Source organism: Diabrotica undecimpunctata, chromosome 2 (genome assembly GCF_040954645.1).
Source record: "Diabrotica undecimpunctata isolate CICGRU chromosome 2, icDiaUnde3, whole genome shotgun sequence".
NCBI lineage: Eukaryota > Metazoa > Arthropoda > Insecta > Coleoptera > Chrysomelidae > Diabrotica > Diabrotica undecimpunctata.
The window spans coordinates 37196279-37214343 of NC_092804.1; the positions used below are offsets into that span (position 1 = coordinate 37196279).

The 18065-nt window shown below is 33.3% G+C and overlaps 1 protein-coding gene across 2 annotated transcripts in view; it reads left to right on the forward strand.

The window, feature by feature from the left end:
• The first annotated feature begins 723 nt into the window (after positions 1 to 723).
• LOC140434418 (rho guanine nucleotide exchange factor 17) overlaps positions 724 to 18065 on the forward strand; it is an 81659-nt gene continuing 64317 nt past the window's right edge. For both annotated transcript variants that reach the window (XM_072522671.1, XM_072522672.1), the window contains exons 1-2: positions 724 to 1134; positions 7499 to 9248. In XM_072522671.1, the coding sequence (XP_072378772.1) occupies positions 7503 to 9248 (1746 nt within the window). In that variant the 5' untranslated portion in view covers positions 724 to 1134; positions 7499 to 7502. The remainder of the gene's footprint in view (positions 1135 to 7498; positions 9249 to 18065) is intronic.

Below are 18065 nucleotides of genomic sequence, written 5' to 3' on the forward strand. Positions count from 1 at the left end.
ACTTCTTCATCTCACAGCTCGATGGTCAATACTTACTGAAAACTTATTCAACACACACGTGTCTTGGACTATTTCTTCAAAGCTCAAATAATTAAATTTAATCAAATTATATTTAGAAATTTAAGGTTTTTACTATGTGAAAGGCAAACTTGAGCTCTGAATATTAACATCGCAGGTTCGACCGAAGACATTAATACCGTAGATTTTTCTTGAAAATATGTTAAAAAACATATGAAATTACTGGAACACCATTTCCTTGGCATGTACGCCGTTTCAACTGGAATATTTCAGATTACCAATCCAGTAGTTTGATTGATGAAGTCTAGGAGGAAATCTAGTATCTCTAGTAACTTTGTTGAGAGATATATACCTAATTTTATAATTTTTAATAAAGATAAATATCCCCTTATAAACAGCCTATGGTAGAAACTATTTTTGATCACAAATCAGGCATTAATGTACAAAACAATACAACCTAATAATGACATGTAATAAGTTTACGCAATAAATAACAAAACAATCAAACCATTATTAATTATTCTTTAATTTTTTTTGACCACTGTCTCCATATAAGTTTTCCCACATTTTTAACAAAATCTACTAAGCTGGCAACAGCTTAGCTCCAATAAACCTACCTGTAAGGCGAAAGTCGAAAGTACACGAATGTGCGAAGAATTGAGTTCTTACCGGACCGGTCTGTATATATGACAGTACCACCAGTCCACCAGTACCACCATGTGGGTAACTACAAGGTTATCGGAACTGCATACGTCAAAAGTTTGCTGTCGATGACACCGACTGTAAGAAGTGCATTCTTAAAGACGACGGAAATATTGTGAAGTGGTACCGACTACCGAGGCAATACGGGACATTTAATACGTTACTAGGCAAACGTTATTAAAAAATATGTGAAATAAAAGTTAAACATGAATATATAGATATTATCATATAATAGAAGCAAATTTCTCATTATTTAAAGTCTTATTTAAGTATGTTATGCCGAAAGAAATAAGTAATGACGTGTTGTTTAAAACTTATTTTACTGTTAAATTTTTAATAAATGAACATGAAGATGGAAACTAATAAAACTAGAATTTCGCAAAATTGTTCCCATGTGAAAGTTACTTGAAAAATGTAAGTTATTTCAATTTATTTAACAAGAAATTTATTACTTTCCCCCATTAAACTTCCTATTGATAGGGTGCATGAATGATAAATTTTTCATTATTTTTTGTTGATCCATATTTTCATCTTTATGATGTATCCTTTCTTTAGCACTTAGTAGCCTATATGTTTTTTATATTTTCCTAGATCTTCCTGTATTTCTTTTCTTTGTTTTTATGACTTCGTATTTTGCTCTAACTAATCTTATCATTAATTCTTCATAGTATATTGATTTCAACATAGTTGGCCCTTAATGTTTTATTGATTTTTTTTGTAAAGACAAGAGCTGAAACTTGGAGACATATAATGACTAAGAACTGCTAGTAAAGTGTTTCGAGGTACCTAAAAATTCTAAGACGAATATATGGAGAAGAGAAAGTGCAAAGATTGCAGGTGTTACAACTTTGAGAGTAGTATAGAAGTTTTTGGGGAAACTAACATTGTGAAATTTATTAAGATAGTACAGCTCAGAAGACAGGCGAGAGGAAGATATAAAGACCAGAAAAGTTTTGGGCCGAATAGGACCGGTAGGGCGACAAACCATAGGAATACCTAAATAAGATTAAGTATCTAGATATCTTGATACTTAATCGATTGGAGTAAAAGTATGGGGAAGAGTTGCCAGAGACAGGGGGAAATGGACGATTGATTTAAAGAAGGATTTGGCTCATAGTTAGTTTTGCCGCTACTAATATTGATGTTTTTCTGCATGAGCATTCTGTTTTCCGTCTACAGCTGGTAGTCCAAACTCTAGAGAAAAACCTGCATCAATTAGTGAATTTTTGAAACGAGCACAACGTTATGAAGGGTAATGCCTGAAGTAACCTCCAAGTGCGGTGCAACCCCAAACTGTTGATTATAATTTTTTTATGGCACTTTTAAGGTGCAAAACAGCGTTTTTTGATTATTTTTTATTTATATTGTATCAAATCAATATTTTAGGATAAAATGAGTACAATAATATAAATGTATATAAAAAAAACTTTAATCTGAGCTATCTTACATTAAATTTGACCCAATAGTTTATGCAAAATTAACGATTGAAGTTCCAAAAATGTCATGTCAATTTTTCGTTATTTTTTACTTATGAAATAACTTTTGTAAAAATTCTTTTTTTATGCAAAAAGCAGTATATTGTAGCTCTTTTAATTAGAAATCTAACGAGACTTTGTAAGATCCAATCGGTGAATCCCTTTTCGAGATACGTTTAATTGTTTATAACAATTCTTAAATGTTTATAAAGCCAGAACGTTTTTTTTAAAGATAAAGATCTAATTCTAAACGAATTCTCTTCTTAGTCGATTATATTTTTATGTAGAAATAAAAATATTTGCTCAACATTTTTGTATCCCTTATTTATTGCTTTAGATTATTGACTTTTATGTTAGAAATTAATTAAATTACAGCACTCCCTATATATTACACACATTTTTAACTTATTGATTCTTATATCTGAAGTCAAGACAAAGATTTAAAAAAATAGTATTCCACGAGTAAAAGAAGTGGAGTTAGCTTAATTTGTTTAAATTGTAGTAGTGGTTGCGACGGGGCTATCCCCTTCACTACCACTCTGACGTCGTTCATCTCGAGAACGGCTAGTTGGATCGTGACGTATGGGGGGTCATTAGAAAGAGGGTCACTCCAGAAATAAATAATAAAAGGTTAAGGTCAGAGGATGAATTGTCACAAATGCCTTAAGCTTATAGTGCCTAAAAGACTTAACATACAGGACCGTGCGATATGTCATATAACAGGATATAGCGAATATAATACGATGAAAAAGAAAACTTCAACATGGTGTCATACCAAAAGTGCTTTAGACACGTACCTTTGCTATTATCGGGCCAATCGTGACGTGCGAGATATTATATGACAATATTTATATAATATAATACAATTACAAAAAAAATCAAACATAGCAACATGCCATAAAGACCTTAAGCTTATTATAATTTAAATTAGGCTAAATGTTTTTTCAATACACAATAAAAAATTTAAATATTAATTAGCAAAACTTATTAAAATTGGAAGATTTTTCTGCTAATATTACACATAAAAATTAACTTTTGAGCTTAAAAGGCAATGTCACAAGTTTTATTATTATTAAATTGATTGATTAAATTCAAATTTAATAAGAGAAAATGTATACTTAATTAGAGGATCGGAAGACGTTTGAAGGGGATATAAATTTTTATGTGTACAAAAATAATGAGCGGATAATTGATGTAAATATGAATTTGAATTTGTTATTTATAAACAAAACAGAATACTTAGCTCATTGGATCAAGAGTTGTGTTTCAATGTTATATTTAATAAATTCCACGTGCATTCAACTTCAAAATAGTTTAAATTATTTTTTAATGTTTTGCAAAAGAAATACAATAATGTGAGTATTTTTGACTTTGGTTGGATCATTCTTGTAGCAATCCCCTCCGCATTTTTGTAAAGACTACAGCTGTTTCTATTTTTTCTTTTATATATTATACTTTTAGCTACAAGAGAAAGCATATAACCCTCTTTTTACTAATAAGTTCGTGAAATATTAAAAATATATCATTTAAAGAGTATAAAAAATACATCATAAAAATATATCATATGTAAAATAAAGATGATTAAGAGTAGTTTAAAAAGAAATGCTAATAGTCACTAAAGTTTTAATCGCAACCAAAACAAATATCGCCAATGTTCACAAAATTTTCTGCTACCCCAGATAAAAAAAGAGCGAAATTGGTCCATATTTAACGGAGATGTGATACATTTTTCCGAGCGCCGGGGATTTGAAGTTTCAAATTAAGTTTTTTTCCGGCCGGGCCGCCAGGAGAAAATTTCCTCCACCACCAAGAGAATTCGACTACTCGAAAAAACAGTCAACTTTACTTACATTTTCTGACTATGAACAGCGGTTTTTTTAAAATAAAAATTATATCTTCATAAAATATAGGCCCTTAATTATTGAATGGCACCGATTTTAATTCTTAATTGTTATAAATAAAGCAGCTGTAATTAATTAATTACAGCTGCTTTAACAGCTGTGTTAATTTAAACAAATTAAGTCAACTCCACTTCTATTGGTTTAAGAAAACTTTTTTTTATTTTTATCTTGACTTCAACTATAAGAATCAACAAGCTAAAAATGTGTGTAATGTATAGGGAGCGTTGTAGCTTAATTGGCCCTACTTCAAAGATATAAAGGGGTTCAAACATTTTTTAAGCAAATATTTTTATTTCTACCTAAAAATATAATCGACCAAGAAGAGAATCCGTTTAGAATTAGGTCTCCAGCTTCTAAAAAAAAAACAAATTCTGGCCCTGTAAAATTTATAAACTTTTAACAATTTTTATAAACAATTAAATGTATTGACCGATCTGATTTTGCGAAGTCTCATTCGATTTGTAATTGAAAGAGCTACAAAATAACGATTTTTGTATAAAAAAAAAAATTATTTTTACAAAAGTTAGTTCAAAAACTAAAAATACCGAAAAATTGACATTTTTGTATCTACAATATAAATTTTGCCTAAATTATTATGTGAAATAATGTAGTACTCCAGGTATTGCCCTTCATAATGCTGTGCTGGTTTCAAAAATTCTCTAATTAATTCTCACAATCACTCATTTTGGCTCTACAACTTCTATGGTTGTATTTCCTCGTTCCACAATCGCAATTCACTTTTGTTGTGTGTTTTTTGTGTTTGTTTACTATTACTACAAGTATTTTTCTTAAAATATATGTACTGTTTTTCAAAATATGCCGTTACGTTTTGGTAACGCTAGTCGACTATGGTATACAAAAAATTATTGGACAAGGAAATTATAACTGTGAGCTGTGAAACATTATATTACATTCTAGGCATAATCCTATATCACAGTTGACACACATAGTGCAAATACTTAAACTAAAACCTTCTCCGGCACATCGACACCTCTTATTATTGGAAATATTTGTCAAAAAAATGGTCTGGTCTGTCATATTCTAAGTTATCTAAAACTCTATTGATATATAAACTTGATTTAGCAGCCGCAGCAACCTTCCAACACCTTTTGAAGCCATGCCATATTTTATTAGATAGGCTTAAGCAGTCTATCATCTGAATTCTAGTTGGGTAAGCTGTGTTTGATGTTTACACTTCTTGGATGTACACAAAGCATTGACTATAGCACCATCTAGTAGCCATGTAAAAATTGACTATCACCACTTTTTCTACGAATTGAAATCCCATATCTGGATATCTGCTGGTCCATGAAGTCAGTGTCTTCCATAAACTGGCGAGCTAAGATTGCTAAATGAGATAAGATTGTGGTACTTAAATAATTTTTTTTTCGGTTCGAGAATAGCGTTTGACGTGAGTAACTGGATTGACACTATGACATGTAGATGCTACTGTCACTATGATATTATCCATCCACTTACTAATATTATTTCATCTTCTTTGTCGATGACAGACATCATGTCTCACCTTTTTTTCGATCTCAAAATTATGCTTTTTAGGTAACTCGAAACTTGTAATTCTATTTTCCTTCATAGTTCACATACCATCATAACCACTTTGTTTCAAGGATAATAGTAAATTGAAGCTTGTGAAAGGATTGTCGAAGTAAAATGCGAACGGTAGCTTTTTAACATCATTCAAAAACTTATCTATCATGCAAAGTAACGTAGCAGCACATTTTCTAAAATCGTTTTCGTAAGTAGTGTTGCCTTTGGCTTTTTCCATATTATATATCAAAGTTCACTAAATAACCAGAAGCAGAGTTCAGGGACCATATTTTAATCCAAATCTGATGGATTTGCCCCGAATAAACTGTTTACATGAATACTTCCCAAAGTATTTGATCATTTCCTCATGGTAATTCAACTTCTGGTCAGGTATCCAGTGGTCAATAAAGCGGCGTTTGAAAAGGCCCATCAGTGGTCGTAGCTTCCATGTTTTGTCACCATGTACAGGCTGTGTGTTGTCGGCGCAGTGCAAATATTTTAAAATTTGGCGAAACCGTTCTCTTCTGATAGATTGAGTGACTAAAATATTTTTCATATCTTGTTTGAAATCCCAGTAAAAATCCTTTCCAAATAACTCATTACATCCTGTAACAATCACAATCCCAATTACACATTTCATTTCTTCATTAGAAATTTTTGGATTCGGTTTATTAAGTATTTTCTTGATTCGTCCACAAGTAGTTAAATTATTTCTCTATTAACAAACATCTCGAATATATCTAAATAGTCCATATCACTATATTTGCTATAATCTGGTTTAGGAAAATCCCTGCTCACACTTTCAAAGTCACCTTCAATCCAGGATATTTTTTCTTACTCAGAGCAGACGATATTTGAAACTGGCTCTGATTTAGGTACGTCGATAATAGCTCAGACAGCATGATGAGGGACTAATTTAGCTGCTGTTGTCAACTGTCGACCGCTTAAATTATCCGGAAATGCGCCACCATCTTCATCACCAGAATCCTCGTAGATCTAGACGTTAGTATCAGGAGGCTCGATAGATATTTCGTAAGCGTCCATGGTTTCTTTATAAACCATTCGCAGTGCTTCCTTCAGGGTATACCCACGCCTGAAAGTATCAAATGAATATACTAGATAATTAATAACACATAAACAAGACGCCTAGCTTTTCTGATCGCATATATACCACATACGAAATAAGCAATACGTTTATACACATATAATATTTTTTGTCTCCCTGGACCAGCTTATGTTACCCTACGGTAACACCAATATTTTTGAGGTTATATTACAAAACTTAATATACTTTCATAACAATTTGGTGTCTAAAGAATAAGTATCTTTAAAATCCCTTTTGTACGTATGTTTCATAACAATTCAAAAACTAGGTTTTAATAATACTTACTCTAGACGGATGACCATGTTCGAAAGCTTGTAACTGGTACCACAATTTTTAATAAAACTGTCAAACAGATTTCACGTCGACGATGTAAGCAACAACGAGTTTTTTCAATTACTAAAAGCCTGTTCACAAATAACCAATCCATTCCGATCAAACCAAAAGCCAGTTTTTTTCCAGTTCTTTGTACTATGGTTCCTGTATCTAGTACTATTTTTTCCATATCTCGTTGAGTTACTCGAAGTGTATGATCAGTTTTTTATTTAAATGTCCAAATTTTTACTTGATATATTTTGCCTTAAAATGCCGTAAGTAGGTGTAATGTTCAATTAGTCTGCAGTTACTTTTGAATTATTACACCAGGCATACTAATAAAATTTCCTACAAAACCTAAAAAAAAAACAAATGAGAATTTAACATTTTTTTTAAATTTGCTTGTGAGTATATTATATCACATTGCTTTGTATTTGTAGATTCATGACGATAAAACTCATGGATGCAGGAATGAGAGTAGGAGCTGTATCCCCGCCACCACCCGGTGTTGGACTTCGATATCTTTCCCACCAAAGCTGTTGGCCGTCTACACCTTGCAGTGATAGCGGTTACGACAACGCTCTCTTCTCCCGGATTCCCCTCTTTCCGAGAACATCTTTAGATCGAAGTAGTTGCGAATATAGAGTTCCCTTAAGCGATGAAAATCCTTCAAATAAACTGGCTTCTCAACAGACGTCAGTCACCGTACGTGGTACTGCAATTTACTCAAACAAGTATTTGCTAAAAAATCAACTAAAACCATGTACTCTAGTGCGACCTGCAGGTCAAATTTATAAAAGAATCGCTGCCTATGGAGATATCAATGATAGAGATAATACTCTAGACCGACTTCCCAGATTTCGATTTGGCGGAAATCGTACATCTGCAGCAGAAAAGAGAAATAAACATCACAAGTATAAAGAACTCACTTCTAGATTGAAACGAGATATTACAACAGTTCCATCTGCCAGATCACGGCATGGAAATAAGGCTAATCCTACGTTACTATCCATGCCAATATCTTACTCACCTGACGATCTAAAAAGGGAGGTCGTATTGCGAAATACTTCAGTATCCTCAGATGTTTTTTATCAAAATAAATATCCGCAACACCAACCGCCTCATAAACTCAAATTTGAGAAACTTCAAGGAATTGAAAATCAAATATCTTTAACAGAAGTACATACCTCGACAAAACCACAAAGTATACTAGTAGATCTAACTCAAGCTTCTAAGCAAGAACTGACAGTATTCGAAGTCGGCTGTGCAACGGAAGATCTTAAAGCCTTAAATGTTTTAATAGAAGCATCAAAAACGGCAGAAGGTGATATTGCGGATGACAAATTGACACATTTAGAAAATAGCCTTAACGACAAGAAAAAAAGAAAAGCGAGACGAAGGAAAGGGATTTATATTTCCCAATGGCCAAATACTTATCAATCTACTGAAGATATTATACCTCAATTGATACACGAAGGGGATTTTGCCTGTATTGATTCCACCTCCAAATTTATTAAAGAATCTTTAGTTGAAATATCTAAACTAAGCATTTCTGATGAAAGGCATAAGGAATATTCTATATGGATTAGTTCCCAAGAAAGGATGGTTAATTCTGACGAGAATGACTTAGCTGTAACCAAGTTAGTTTCTCGAAATTTAGAAGAAGTAACAGATAATAATGAATTTAAAGCAAATCTATCGCCAGAATACAATAAATCAAATCACATACTAGTGCAGTCAGATAAAGACAAGATACTTAATTTAAATACTGATTCAAATGCTAAAAACATTCCCTTATTAGCATCAAGAAACAATTCAAATAGTGAACTAAACATTTCAGAAAACCTGCCATCAGTTCCTTGTGCATCATTAAATAATTTATCAAAACCGAAGCATCGTAGAACTAGAGGATCTCTTTCAAGTTCTTCAGATGAAACTAGCAATAAAGATGTATGTGTTAATTTTAATTTAAATACACCAAAACAACACAAAAAGAAAATGAGTAACAACAACGTGGTTATTGCAACCGATGTTGACATAAAAAATAAAGTAAACCAACAAAGAACAACATCTAGTCCATCTAAATTGGATTATATAAATGCGGAAGAAAATAGTGATCTATTGGAGCGATTATTGATACGAAGTTTCGACCAATTAACGACTAATGATGCTAATCAGAATTTTCAAATGGTAAGTTTTTTATTTTTACTTATGTCTATCTTTTTTAATGAATGATTATTTAGAGTAAATAAAATTGATTTACTATTCAAACTTAAATGAAGCTATCTTCGGAGTTCTAAGCTGATTGGATTCAGTTTATTCTGACTCTTTTCAGATCATCTGTCCAACTTGTAGGTGATGTTTTTCTATCCTATTTGCTGGTTTTTGGCTGCCATTCCAATTTTATATTCATGCACATTTAGTTATTCATTCTTGCCATATGGCCAGTCCAGTTTCATTTTAGATTCGTAATTCGTTCTATAATATCATATATTCAATTCTTTGGCGTATCTTTTTCTAATTTTTGATTTGTCGCAAGTGCTTCTTGAAAGTTTCCTTGTTGAAGTCATTGCAGATCCTCATTGTTTTATTGACAGCCCGATCCCGCCCGAGTGATCTTACATCTCTGATCCAGTTGTTGTCTTGGTCGGGACCTTCTCTTACATTTTTTTATGAGGTAAATGGCACATAGGAGTAGCGCTCGTGAAGCGGGTTGGAAAGTGGTGTAGGATAAGGGGATACAAGGAAGTATTTGAGGTTAAAACAGGATAACATCGGGGATAGGACTTTCTTTCTAGGAAGAGCGTAAAGAGGAACAGAACGTGCATGAAATCCTTAGCTATTGAAAGACAAAAACGTTATTTTTATCATATTACGAGTTAAACTCAAGAAAAAAAAAGAAATCTAAAGCAAAACTTTGGATATCCTAGAAACAGTGCACTAAAACTCATCAAATCTGCATCAGAATACTATATCAAGGACGATTATATGGAAAACTAAAGAAGCATGCATACGAAAATATTGAAGAACGCATCAAAGAACTGATACATGCTGCAGGACGACAAACGTTGAACAATTTGAAAAAAGGAGTATGGACAGAAGAAATCGAAAATGAAGTCAAAATAAAAAAGAAAGAATACCAAAAATGGCTATATATAAAAAATTAAGAAGATAGTCGCGAATATATTGGACAAACGAACTTGATCAATAAAATAATATTAAAATATCAGAGAGAAGCATTTAACAAAAAGTTTATGGAGCTTCCTTAGACACTTAGAGCGAACAATATATGTACACAGAAGCATGTAAATTTATAGACAACATTGGAAAATATAACAAAACCTCCAGCTTACAATGAATAAAGAGTTCAGAATAAATACGTAATATAGAAATACATGGAGAAGAATTAAAACTTATGTTACAATAATTAACTTATGGTACATTAATGTTACTTAAACATTATTAAAAATAGTGGACACAGTAAAAATAGCCAAAAAAATAGAAGAGCGGGTGCACCGGATAGTTACAGCAAAACTGATAAAATATGGTTCCGAAAAATTAAAAAGTATCATTAAACATATCTTAAAGCAAAAATTAGTAATTAGTAATAAGCAGGTTACTTACATTACTATTTCGAGTCCGTCAATGGAAATTCCACTACGACCGGTCAATGAAAGTGATACATTTTATAATCGTAAAAAATGACAAAATTTCGCACAACGTTTATTTATTTAATTTATTTAACACCTTTATAAAAACTGACTTCATTTGCGGCCAAATACAAAAATTGCATACGAAAGCTACACTTTTCACCTTTAAAACGCATTTTGATTTTTGTCGTTAGGACACTCTTATCAAAAGATAACGAATTTTTACCGTCGAGTTGATACGCATTTTATTTCAAACCGATTTCGCGCGCGTAACTAGCGCGCGAAAAATCCATTTTTTCAGTTGAGGCGATGAGGCGTTTTAGTAGTAAACGGAGGGTAGAAGTAGTAAACTTTTTTGCATCTTATTGGAGTCCCAAAATTGACATTATCAGCAAAATTCAACTTGTGAGAGGTCAAATCTCTGACCACCGGACTAATATTGTATTGTTATTGGAATCCTCACTTCAATACAAGTTGAACTACATGTAGCACTTGCTATTTTATTTAGTCAGTTTACCTACTATGCATGTAAAAACTCAATTCAGGGTAGGGTGTAGTGGGTACTCAGTTAATTCAATTGTTAATTGAAATAGAAATGAAATTGTATCTGCCCTGAAAAATAAGTTTGGAGCCAATTTTACTGTGATAAATGAGATATGGTTTCAGCAAGATGGAGCTCCAGGTTAATTTGGTGTAAATGTTTGGCATTATTTAGATCAGACATTTTCCGGATGATAGATTAGTAGATTAGGTAGTATTGAATGGACTCCTCGTTCACCCGATTTGAATCCTAAAGATTGTTTTTATTGAGGATACTTGAAAAGTAGAATTTATAGAACTAAACCACCAAGTGTTGCAGAGCTAAGGCAAATAATTATCGATGAATCCATATTAATTAATTACTAAAGAAACATGAAGAAATGTACTAGACATATTCTACTATCGTTTATGCTACTATCAAATTAACAACGGAGGATATTTTGAACACTTAATTAGGTAGAAAATAATTAAGCATTGTAATAAACTTCTGATTATTATGTTCAAATTTAATTGTACATAGTGTGCGAAGATGCAGGTTTGTTTGTCCTTACACCTCGTCCTGATGCCTTTGTTTCGCGCACCAGTCATAGGCCGCTGGTTTTTTCCCTGGAGAACAAGTTTTGTCCCTAGGGAAATAGGTTCACTTTTCTATACTTTTTTGAAGGGCCACCCAGAAAACTGGGACAAATTAGAGTTTCGCAAAAAAACGTTTTAACAAGGCTATTTAAACAATTACAACTACCTATTTTGGACGCGGATAACTTGCCTACGACAGCTGATTTACGAAATTTAGTCGTCTTGAATTTATGTGCAGAAAAAACTAGAAAAGCTCACCCAATGCTGGATTCGAATTGATCTCAATTCGCCCCCTTGAATAACGCTGGGTTTCTTAAAATTAAGAAATCGCCCCTTGACCCTCAATGTATATGAAGGATCTGTTTACATTTCGTCACCTTCAACTCTCTAATTTTTTTACATGTAGGAATAACAATTTTTGTCATTCTTCCTTTTCTCTGCCATTTAAACTTTGTGTATATTTTTGAAGCATAACAATATATATAGTAAATATACTATGTATACTTATATTATGTCTGCCAATAACAATAAATAATGTAGAAACCCATTTCTATTGTGTTAGTACCTTTAAAGTTCGAGGAACCCAAATAAAGAAAACTTGTGATGTAAATGTTAATAAAATTATCAAAATATTTTGTCCACTTTGAAAGCGTTTTTCATAAACAATTATAGTTTCTGGTCTAGTCCAGTGGCGCACCCAGGGGGTTTTGGGGGTTAACCGCCCCGCTCAGGGCACTATTCCGACACTCTTACTCACAAATTTTAAGAACTCAAAATAGACGTAGCATAAAAAAAATTTGGGAGCCCAATCAATCCCCTCCCACAGGAAAATTCTAGGTGCGCCACTGGTCTAGTCTAGTCTTTCTCATTAGCAAATAAGTAGTTTAGTTACATGTAAAATCTTTCCAATAAAATCCTTTATGAAAAGGTATATAAAAAACCCCGTCGGGCTATGTTAAAAAGACAAAACGTTTTCGGAATAAGTATTCCATCATCAGTGTCAATATATTACATGAATGTAGCCACTAAATATGAGGGTAAAAACCCTTTAAAAATTAATATGTGAAGTTTAGTTTACATTATGTCGTGTTTACAAAAAATAGGATGGTAAAGTTACCGTTGGATTGGTAACATGGCGACATATGACTCTACATAAAGTTTCAAGTCCTGAGACGGTATGTCTACGAGGACTTTATTAAAGCAACTCTCAGTTGCTTTAATAAAGTCCTCGTAGACATACCGTCTCAGGACTTGCAACTTTATGTAGAGTCATATGTCGCCATGTTACCAATCCAACGGTAACTTTACCATCCTATTTGTAAACACGACATAATGTAAACTAAACTTCACATATTAATTTTTAAAGGGTTTTTACCCTCATATTTAGTGGCTACATTCATGTAATATATTGACACTGATGATGGAATACTTATTCCGAAAACGTTTTGTCTTTTTAACATAGCCCGACGGGGTTTTTTATATACCTTTTTATAAAGGATTTTATTGGAAAATTTTTTATTATATGGTATACAGCCAACTACAGGAACTTAGTTTTCTTGTGGACATGTAAAATCCGCCCACGTCATTATCTAACATGACAATCTCTTCTGTATGTTATTGCTTCCCGATATGAAGATAAATACTTTATCTAGCAGTGATTTGAAACCGATTCATAATATTCCCGTGATTTTCTTAAATTTTCTAAAAGCTACTTCGTAGTTTAATATATTTGCATTCCAACCATTTTGCTGTTTAATACCTCTCTATATTTAACTATAATAGAGACTTATAGAAGACAACGGAAGAGAATATAGAGACAACGGAATTTACGTCAACAATCTCAGATATGCAGGCGACACGGTAGTTATTGCCTCCAATGAAGACGACCTGCAACGACTTATAAACAGGCTAACCGAAGCATGTGATGGATATGGGCTAAAACCCAATACTTCTAAGACAAAACTTATGGTTGTCACCAAAACGGAGTTACAACCAACGAACATCAGAGCGTATGAAAGAGTCCACAATATTACCTATTTGGGTGCAAACGTTAACGATAACTGGGAGATAAATAAAGAAATAAGAATACGCATTGAAAAAGCCAGAGCGGCCTTTTATAAATTAAAGAAAAGTCTAATTGATAGAGATATTCCGTTAAACCTTAAAATCAGATTCATACGCTGCTACATATTCTCCACATTGCTGTATGGTATGGAGACCTGGACTCTTACAGAGACATTAATGAAAAAATTGGAGGCCTTTGAGATATGGATTTATCGACGAGTATTGCGGACAAGTTGGGTTGATCGAATAAGAAATGAAATAGTTTTACATCGAATGAAAAGGAGCACAGAAATAAAAATTTGAAAGTTAGAATATATCGGTCATGTAATGAGAAATCCAGAGAGGTATAACCTTCTACACCTCATAATACAGGGTAAGATCGCCGGAAGGAGAGGCCCAGGCCGAAGAAGAATATCCTGGCTCCGAAATCTCCGAGAATGGTATCAAGAGACCACCGCTAATTTATTTAGAGCCGCCGTAAACAAAGTTATTATTGCCAATATGATCGCCAGCGTTCGATAATCGGACAGGATACTGAAAGAAGAAGAAGAAGAGAGACTTAATCGCATAAAAGCTAAAACCTTTATATTAATTTCACATCCTATATATTTTCTAGGTTTTTAGCTCAATGATCAAATCTAATAAGAAAATCAAATAGATCTGCAAAGATTGCCCTTAAAATTGAAATATATATTTCAATAACTGTCCAATCGTATTTATATACATTTACTAAATTTGTTAAATTTTGCTTGTATATTTTCGGTTAAGTAGTGTAAACGATAAAAAATTTAACTGAATAAACAACGATCGTTCCGAATTATGACTGGAAAATTCATATTCCTTATAGAGATGGGAATGGTTTTTTTGAATAGGTAGTAGGACGATATACAACTGTTAAATTTATTTAAAAATACTATTTCTCGCGGTTTGCGATTATTTGTCTTTTATTTTTGTAGCAAAATGAACAATAGCGGTTTATTTTAAATATTATTTTTTATGCTTTTAACGGGTCTTTTGTGTGCCATCAATAGCGAACGGTCACCTTTTATATGGCTGCACGGTTACTTTTCTATTTATACTACTAAGGAATGTAAAACTAAATGGTTAACATTGTTATAAATAAATTTATGTATCTAGGGTTGCAATATTATATATTAGAATCAGTAAAACAAAACAGAAAATTTCGAACATCGTATTGTAAACACACTTTAAATGGTTTGCAAAATATCCAAATCGTCAATAATTAATAGAACTTCTAGAAATAAAGAAAATATAATTACGTTTTAATAAACGCAATTTTGGAGATGATTTTCATACAAAGAAACGATTTTACTTAATAAACTCATAAGAGTTATAAGAACAAGAACGTAGGAAATTTAACCCCGTACTGCACAATGTAGAAGATTTGCTACAACACAGCTTTCAGCTACGTCTATTAAATTTAACAACAATTTTATCATTTCGCTGTGTAGTATATTAGATATATTCTTCCTAATACATATGCCAATAAGGCTGACTGTCGCGAGTGATAATACTCGTACCTAAAATTGGTTAGTGTGCTTACGCTATTTGATTTGTGTTGAGAACGTATCAAAAGTGTCACTAGATTTTCATTGTTTTTAGTAAGTTGTTGATGACTACCAGTAGACCTCTGACTGATAGGCATTTAGAAAAAATAGCAGCTAATTTTTGGAATAGTAATGATTATTTAACACATTGACTGCGGCGGTTAAATACTAAATATACTAGTTCTTGCATCACATACCCCCGGAGATACGTTATGGTCTATTCTGTCTGTGCGTCAAATTCCCCGTATGGCATGTGTGTACATGTAAGTACTTCATACCCTTAAGTACACAGAAGTATAACTCTTGCATATATTACATACAGAAAACTATTATAGAAGTATTAATCTACTTTCCTCTCAAACAGGACATGCCGCCAACATCCAGTGTAGCACAAACAGCTAAACAAATTTTCTCTTGTAGGTAATTGGACAAAATTAAAGGTGTTTAAAAACAAAATACCTTATATTAAAATAAACAGAACAAACGCATTTTAAAATTGATTGGTAATTTCTGCTTCTTCTTATTAATTATGTTATCATCATCATTATTGGCTCCACAACCCATGGTGGGTCTTGGTCTGCTCAAGAATAAGTCTCCATTCTCTCCTATTCTTCGCCTTGGCTTTCCAGTTTCGTACTCCCAACATTCTCAAGTCTTCCTCCACCTGATCCTTAAATCGTGCTATGGGTCTGCCTTTCCTTCTCACTCCATCTATTCTTTGATTATAAATATGTTTTGGCGGCTCCATCTCATTCATTCTCTCTATGTGACCTAACCACCGCAGCCGGTTTATTTTGATGGACCTAATAATATCAGGTTTGTCATACAGGCGGTAAAGTTCGAAATTATAGCGTCTGCGCCATAATCCGCCCTCCTGTACTCCTCCATAGATATGCCGGAGGATTTTACGCTCAAAGCATCTTAAACTTTCTTCATCGCTCTTTGTCATCGTCCATGTTTCCGACGCGTAGGTGAGGATGGGCTTGATAAGAGTTCTGTATATCACTAGTTTCGTTCTTTTTGTAACTAGGCTTGCTGTTAAAAATTTTTTTAATCTATAATAGGCTCTATTTGCCAGATATATCCGTCTGTTAATTTCTGCACTTACTACATTATTCTGACTTATTTGTGAGCCTGGGTATATAAACTCTCTTACTCCTTCGAAAGTATATGTTCCAATCGTTAGATCTTCGGGTTGTGCTGCTTTTATATAATTTGATACTTTCATATACTTCGTCTTACTAGTATTAACCTCTAGTCCCATTCTTTTTGTTGCTGCTTCAAGCGCCTTAAATGATTCGACCACGTCCGCCTTTCTTCTTGCAATAATGTCGATGTCATCGGCGTACGCTAGTAATTCTACGCTGCGATTAATAATAGTTCCTGTGGTTGTTATTCCAGATAAGTCCTATCTGAGACTGAAACTTTCTGGAAACTCCGTTCTGCACTCTAACTTTACACTCGACTCTTGAGAGGGTCGCTTTCACCAATTTTACTAAGTGTACTGGTATGCTGAATTCTATCATGGCCTTGTACAGTGCGTTTTTTTCAACACTATCATAGGCAAATCTAAAATCAACAAACAGGTGATGAGTATTAATGCCATACTCATATGTTTTTCCAGAGCTTGCCTTAGAAGGAATATTTGATCGGTCGTTGATATTTCTTTACGAAACCCATACTGATATTTATCTATTATATCTTCACAATATCCCGATAGTCGGTCGTAAAGAATATATGCCAATATTTTGTGTGTTACGTTTAGGAGGGTTATTCCTCTGTAGTTGTCACATATTGTTTGATCTCCTTTCTTGTGGATAGGTACAATTAAACCTACATTCCAGTCTTCTGGCAACTTTATTTGCTTCCAGATCAGTTCTACCAGTCTACATATACAGTATGTCAGTTTTTTTTTTCATGCTTTAAAAGTTCTGAAGGAATGCCATCTGCCCCAGGAGCTTTGTTTTCTTTCAATTTTTGTATAGCTTGGATGACTTCAACCTCTGTTGGGATGTTATCTTTCTCTCTTTCGTCGTCAATGTCCTCGATGTGGATTTCTGATTCGTGGAACCCTCTCTCACCTCTTATATTTAACCTTTCTTCGAAGTTTTCTGCCCACCTTTCTAGTATCTGGTCCTGATCACCAATGATCTCCCCTGTTCTATTTCTAACGATTGATAATCTTGGTTTGAATTCTTTCCTGTTCTGGTTAATCTTCTTGTAGAACTTTCGCGTTTCTGCTTGTACCTTATAGCCCTCTAGTTCTTTTAGTTGGCTCTCTATATGCTCTTTCTTCTTCTTTTTTAAGTATTCGTTTTTCTTCTCGTCTCAGCTGCCTATACTCTTCCTCTGTTTGTCTCGTTCTTCGCCCTTGGAGTCTTCTATATGCCTGATTTTTTATTTGCCTTGCTTGTGCGCATTCCTCATCGTACCAATCTGACCTTAATTTTTTACATTTTTGCTTTCCGATAACTGCAGTTGCCACTTCTTCCAATATGGCTCTACACTGCCTCCAATAGTTGTTAATATCTTCAACTATATCATCCGTGCAGCCTTCCAGCTTGATTTCGAGACTTTCCTCGAATCTCTTAGCTATCTCAGGATTCTTC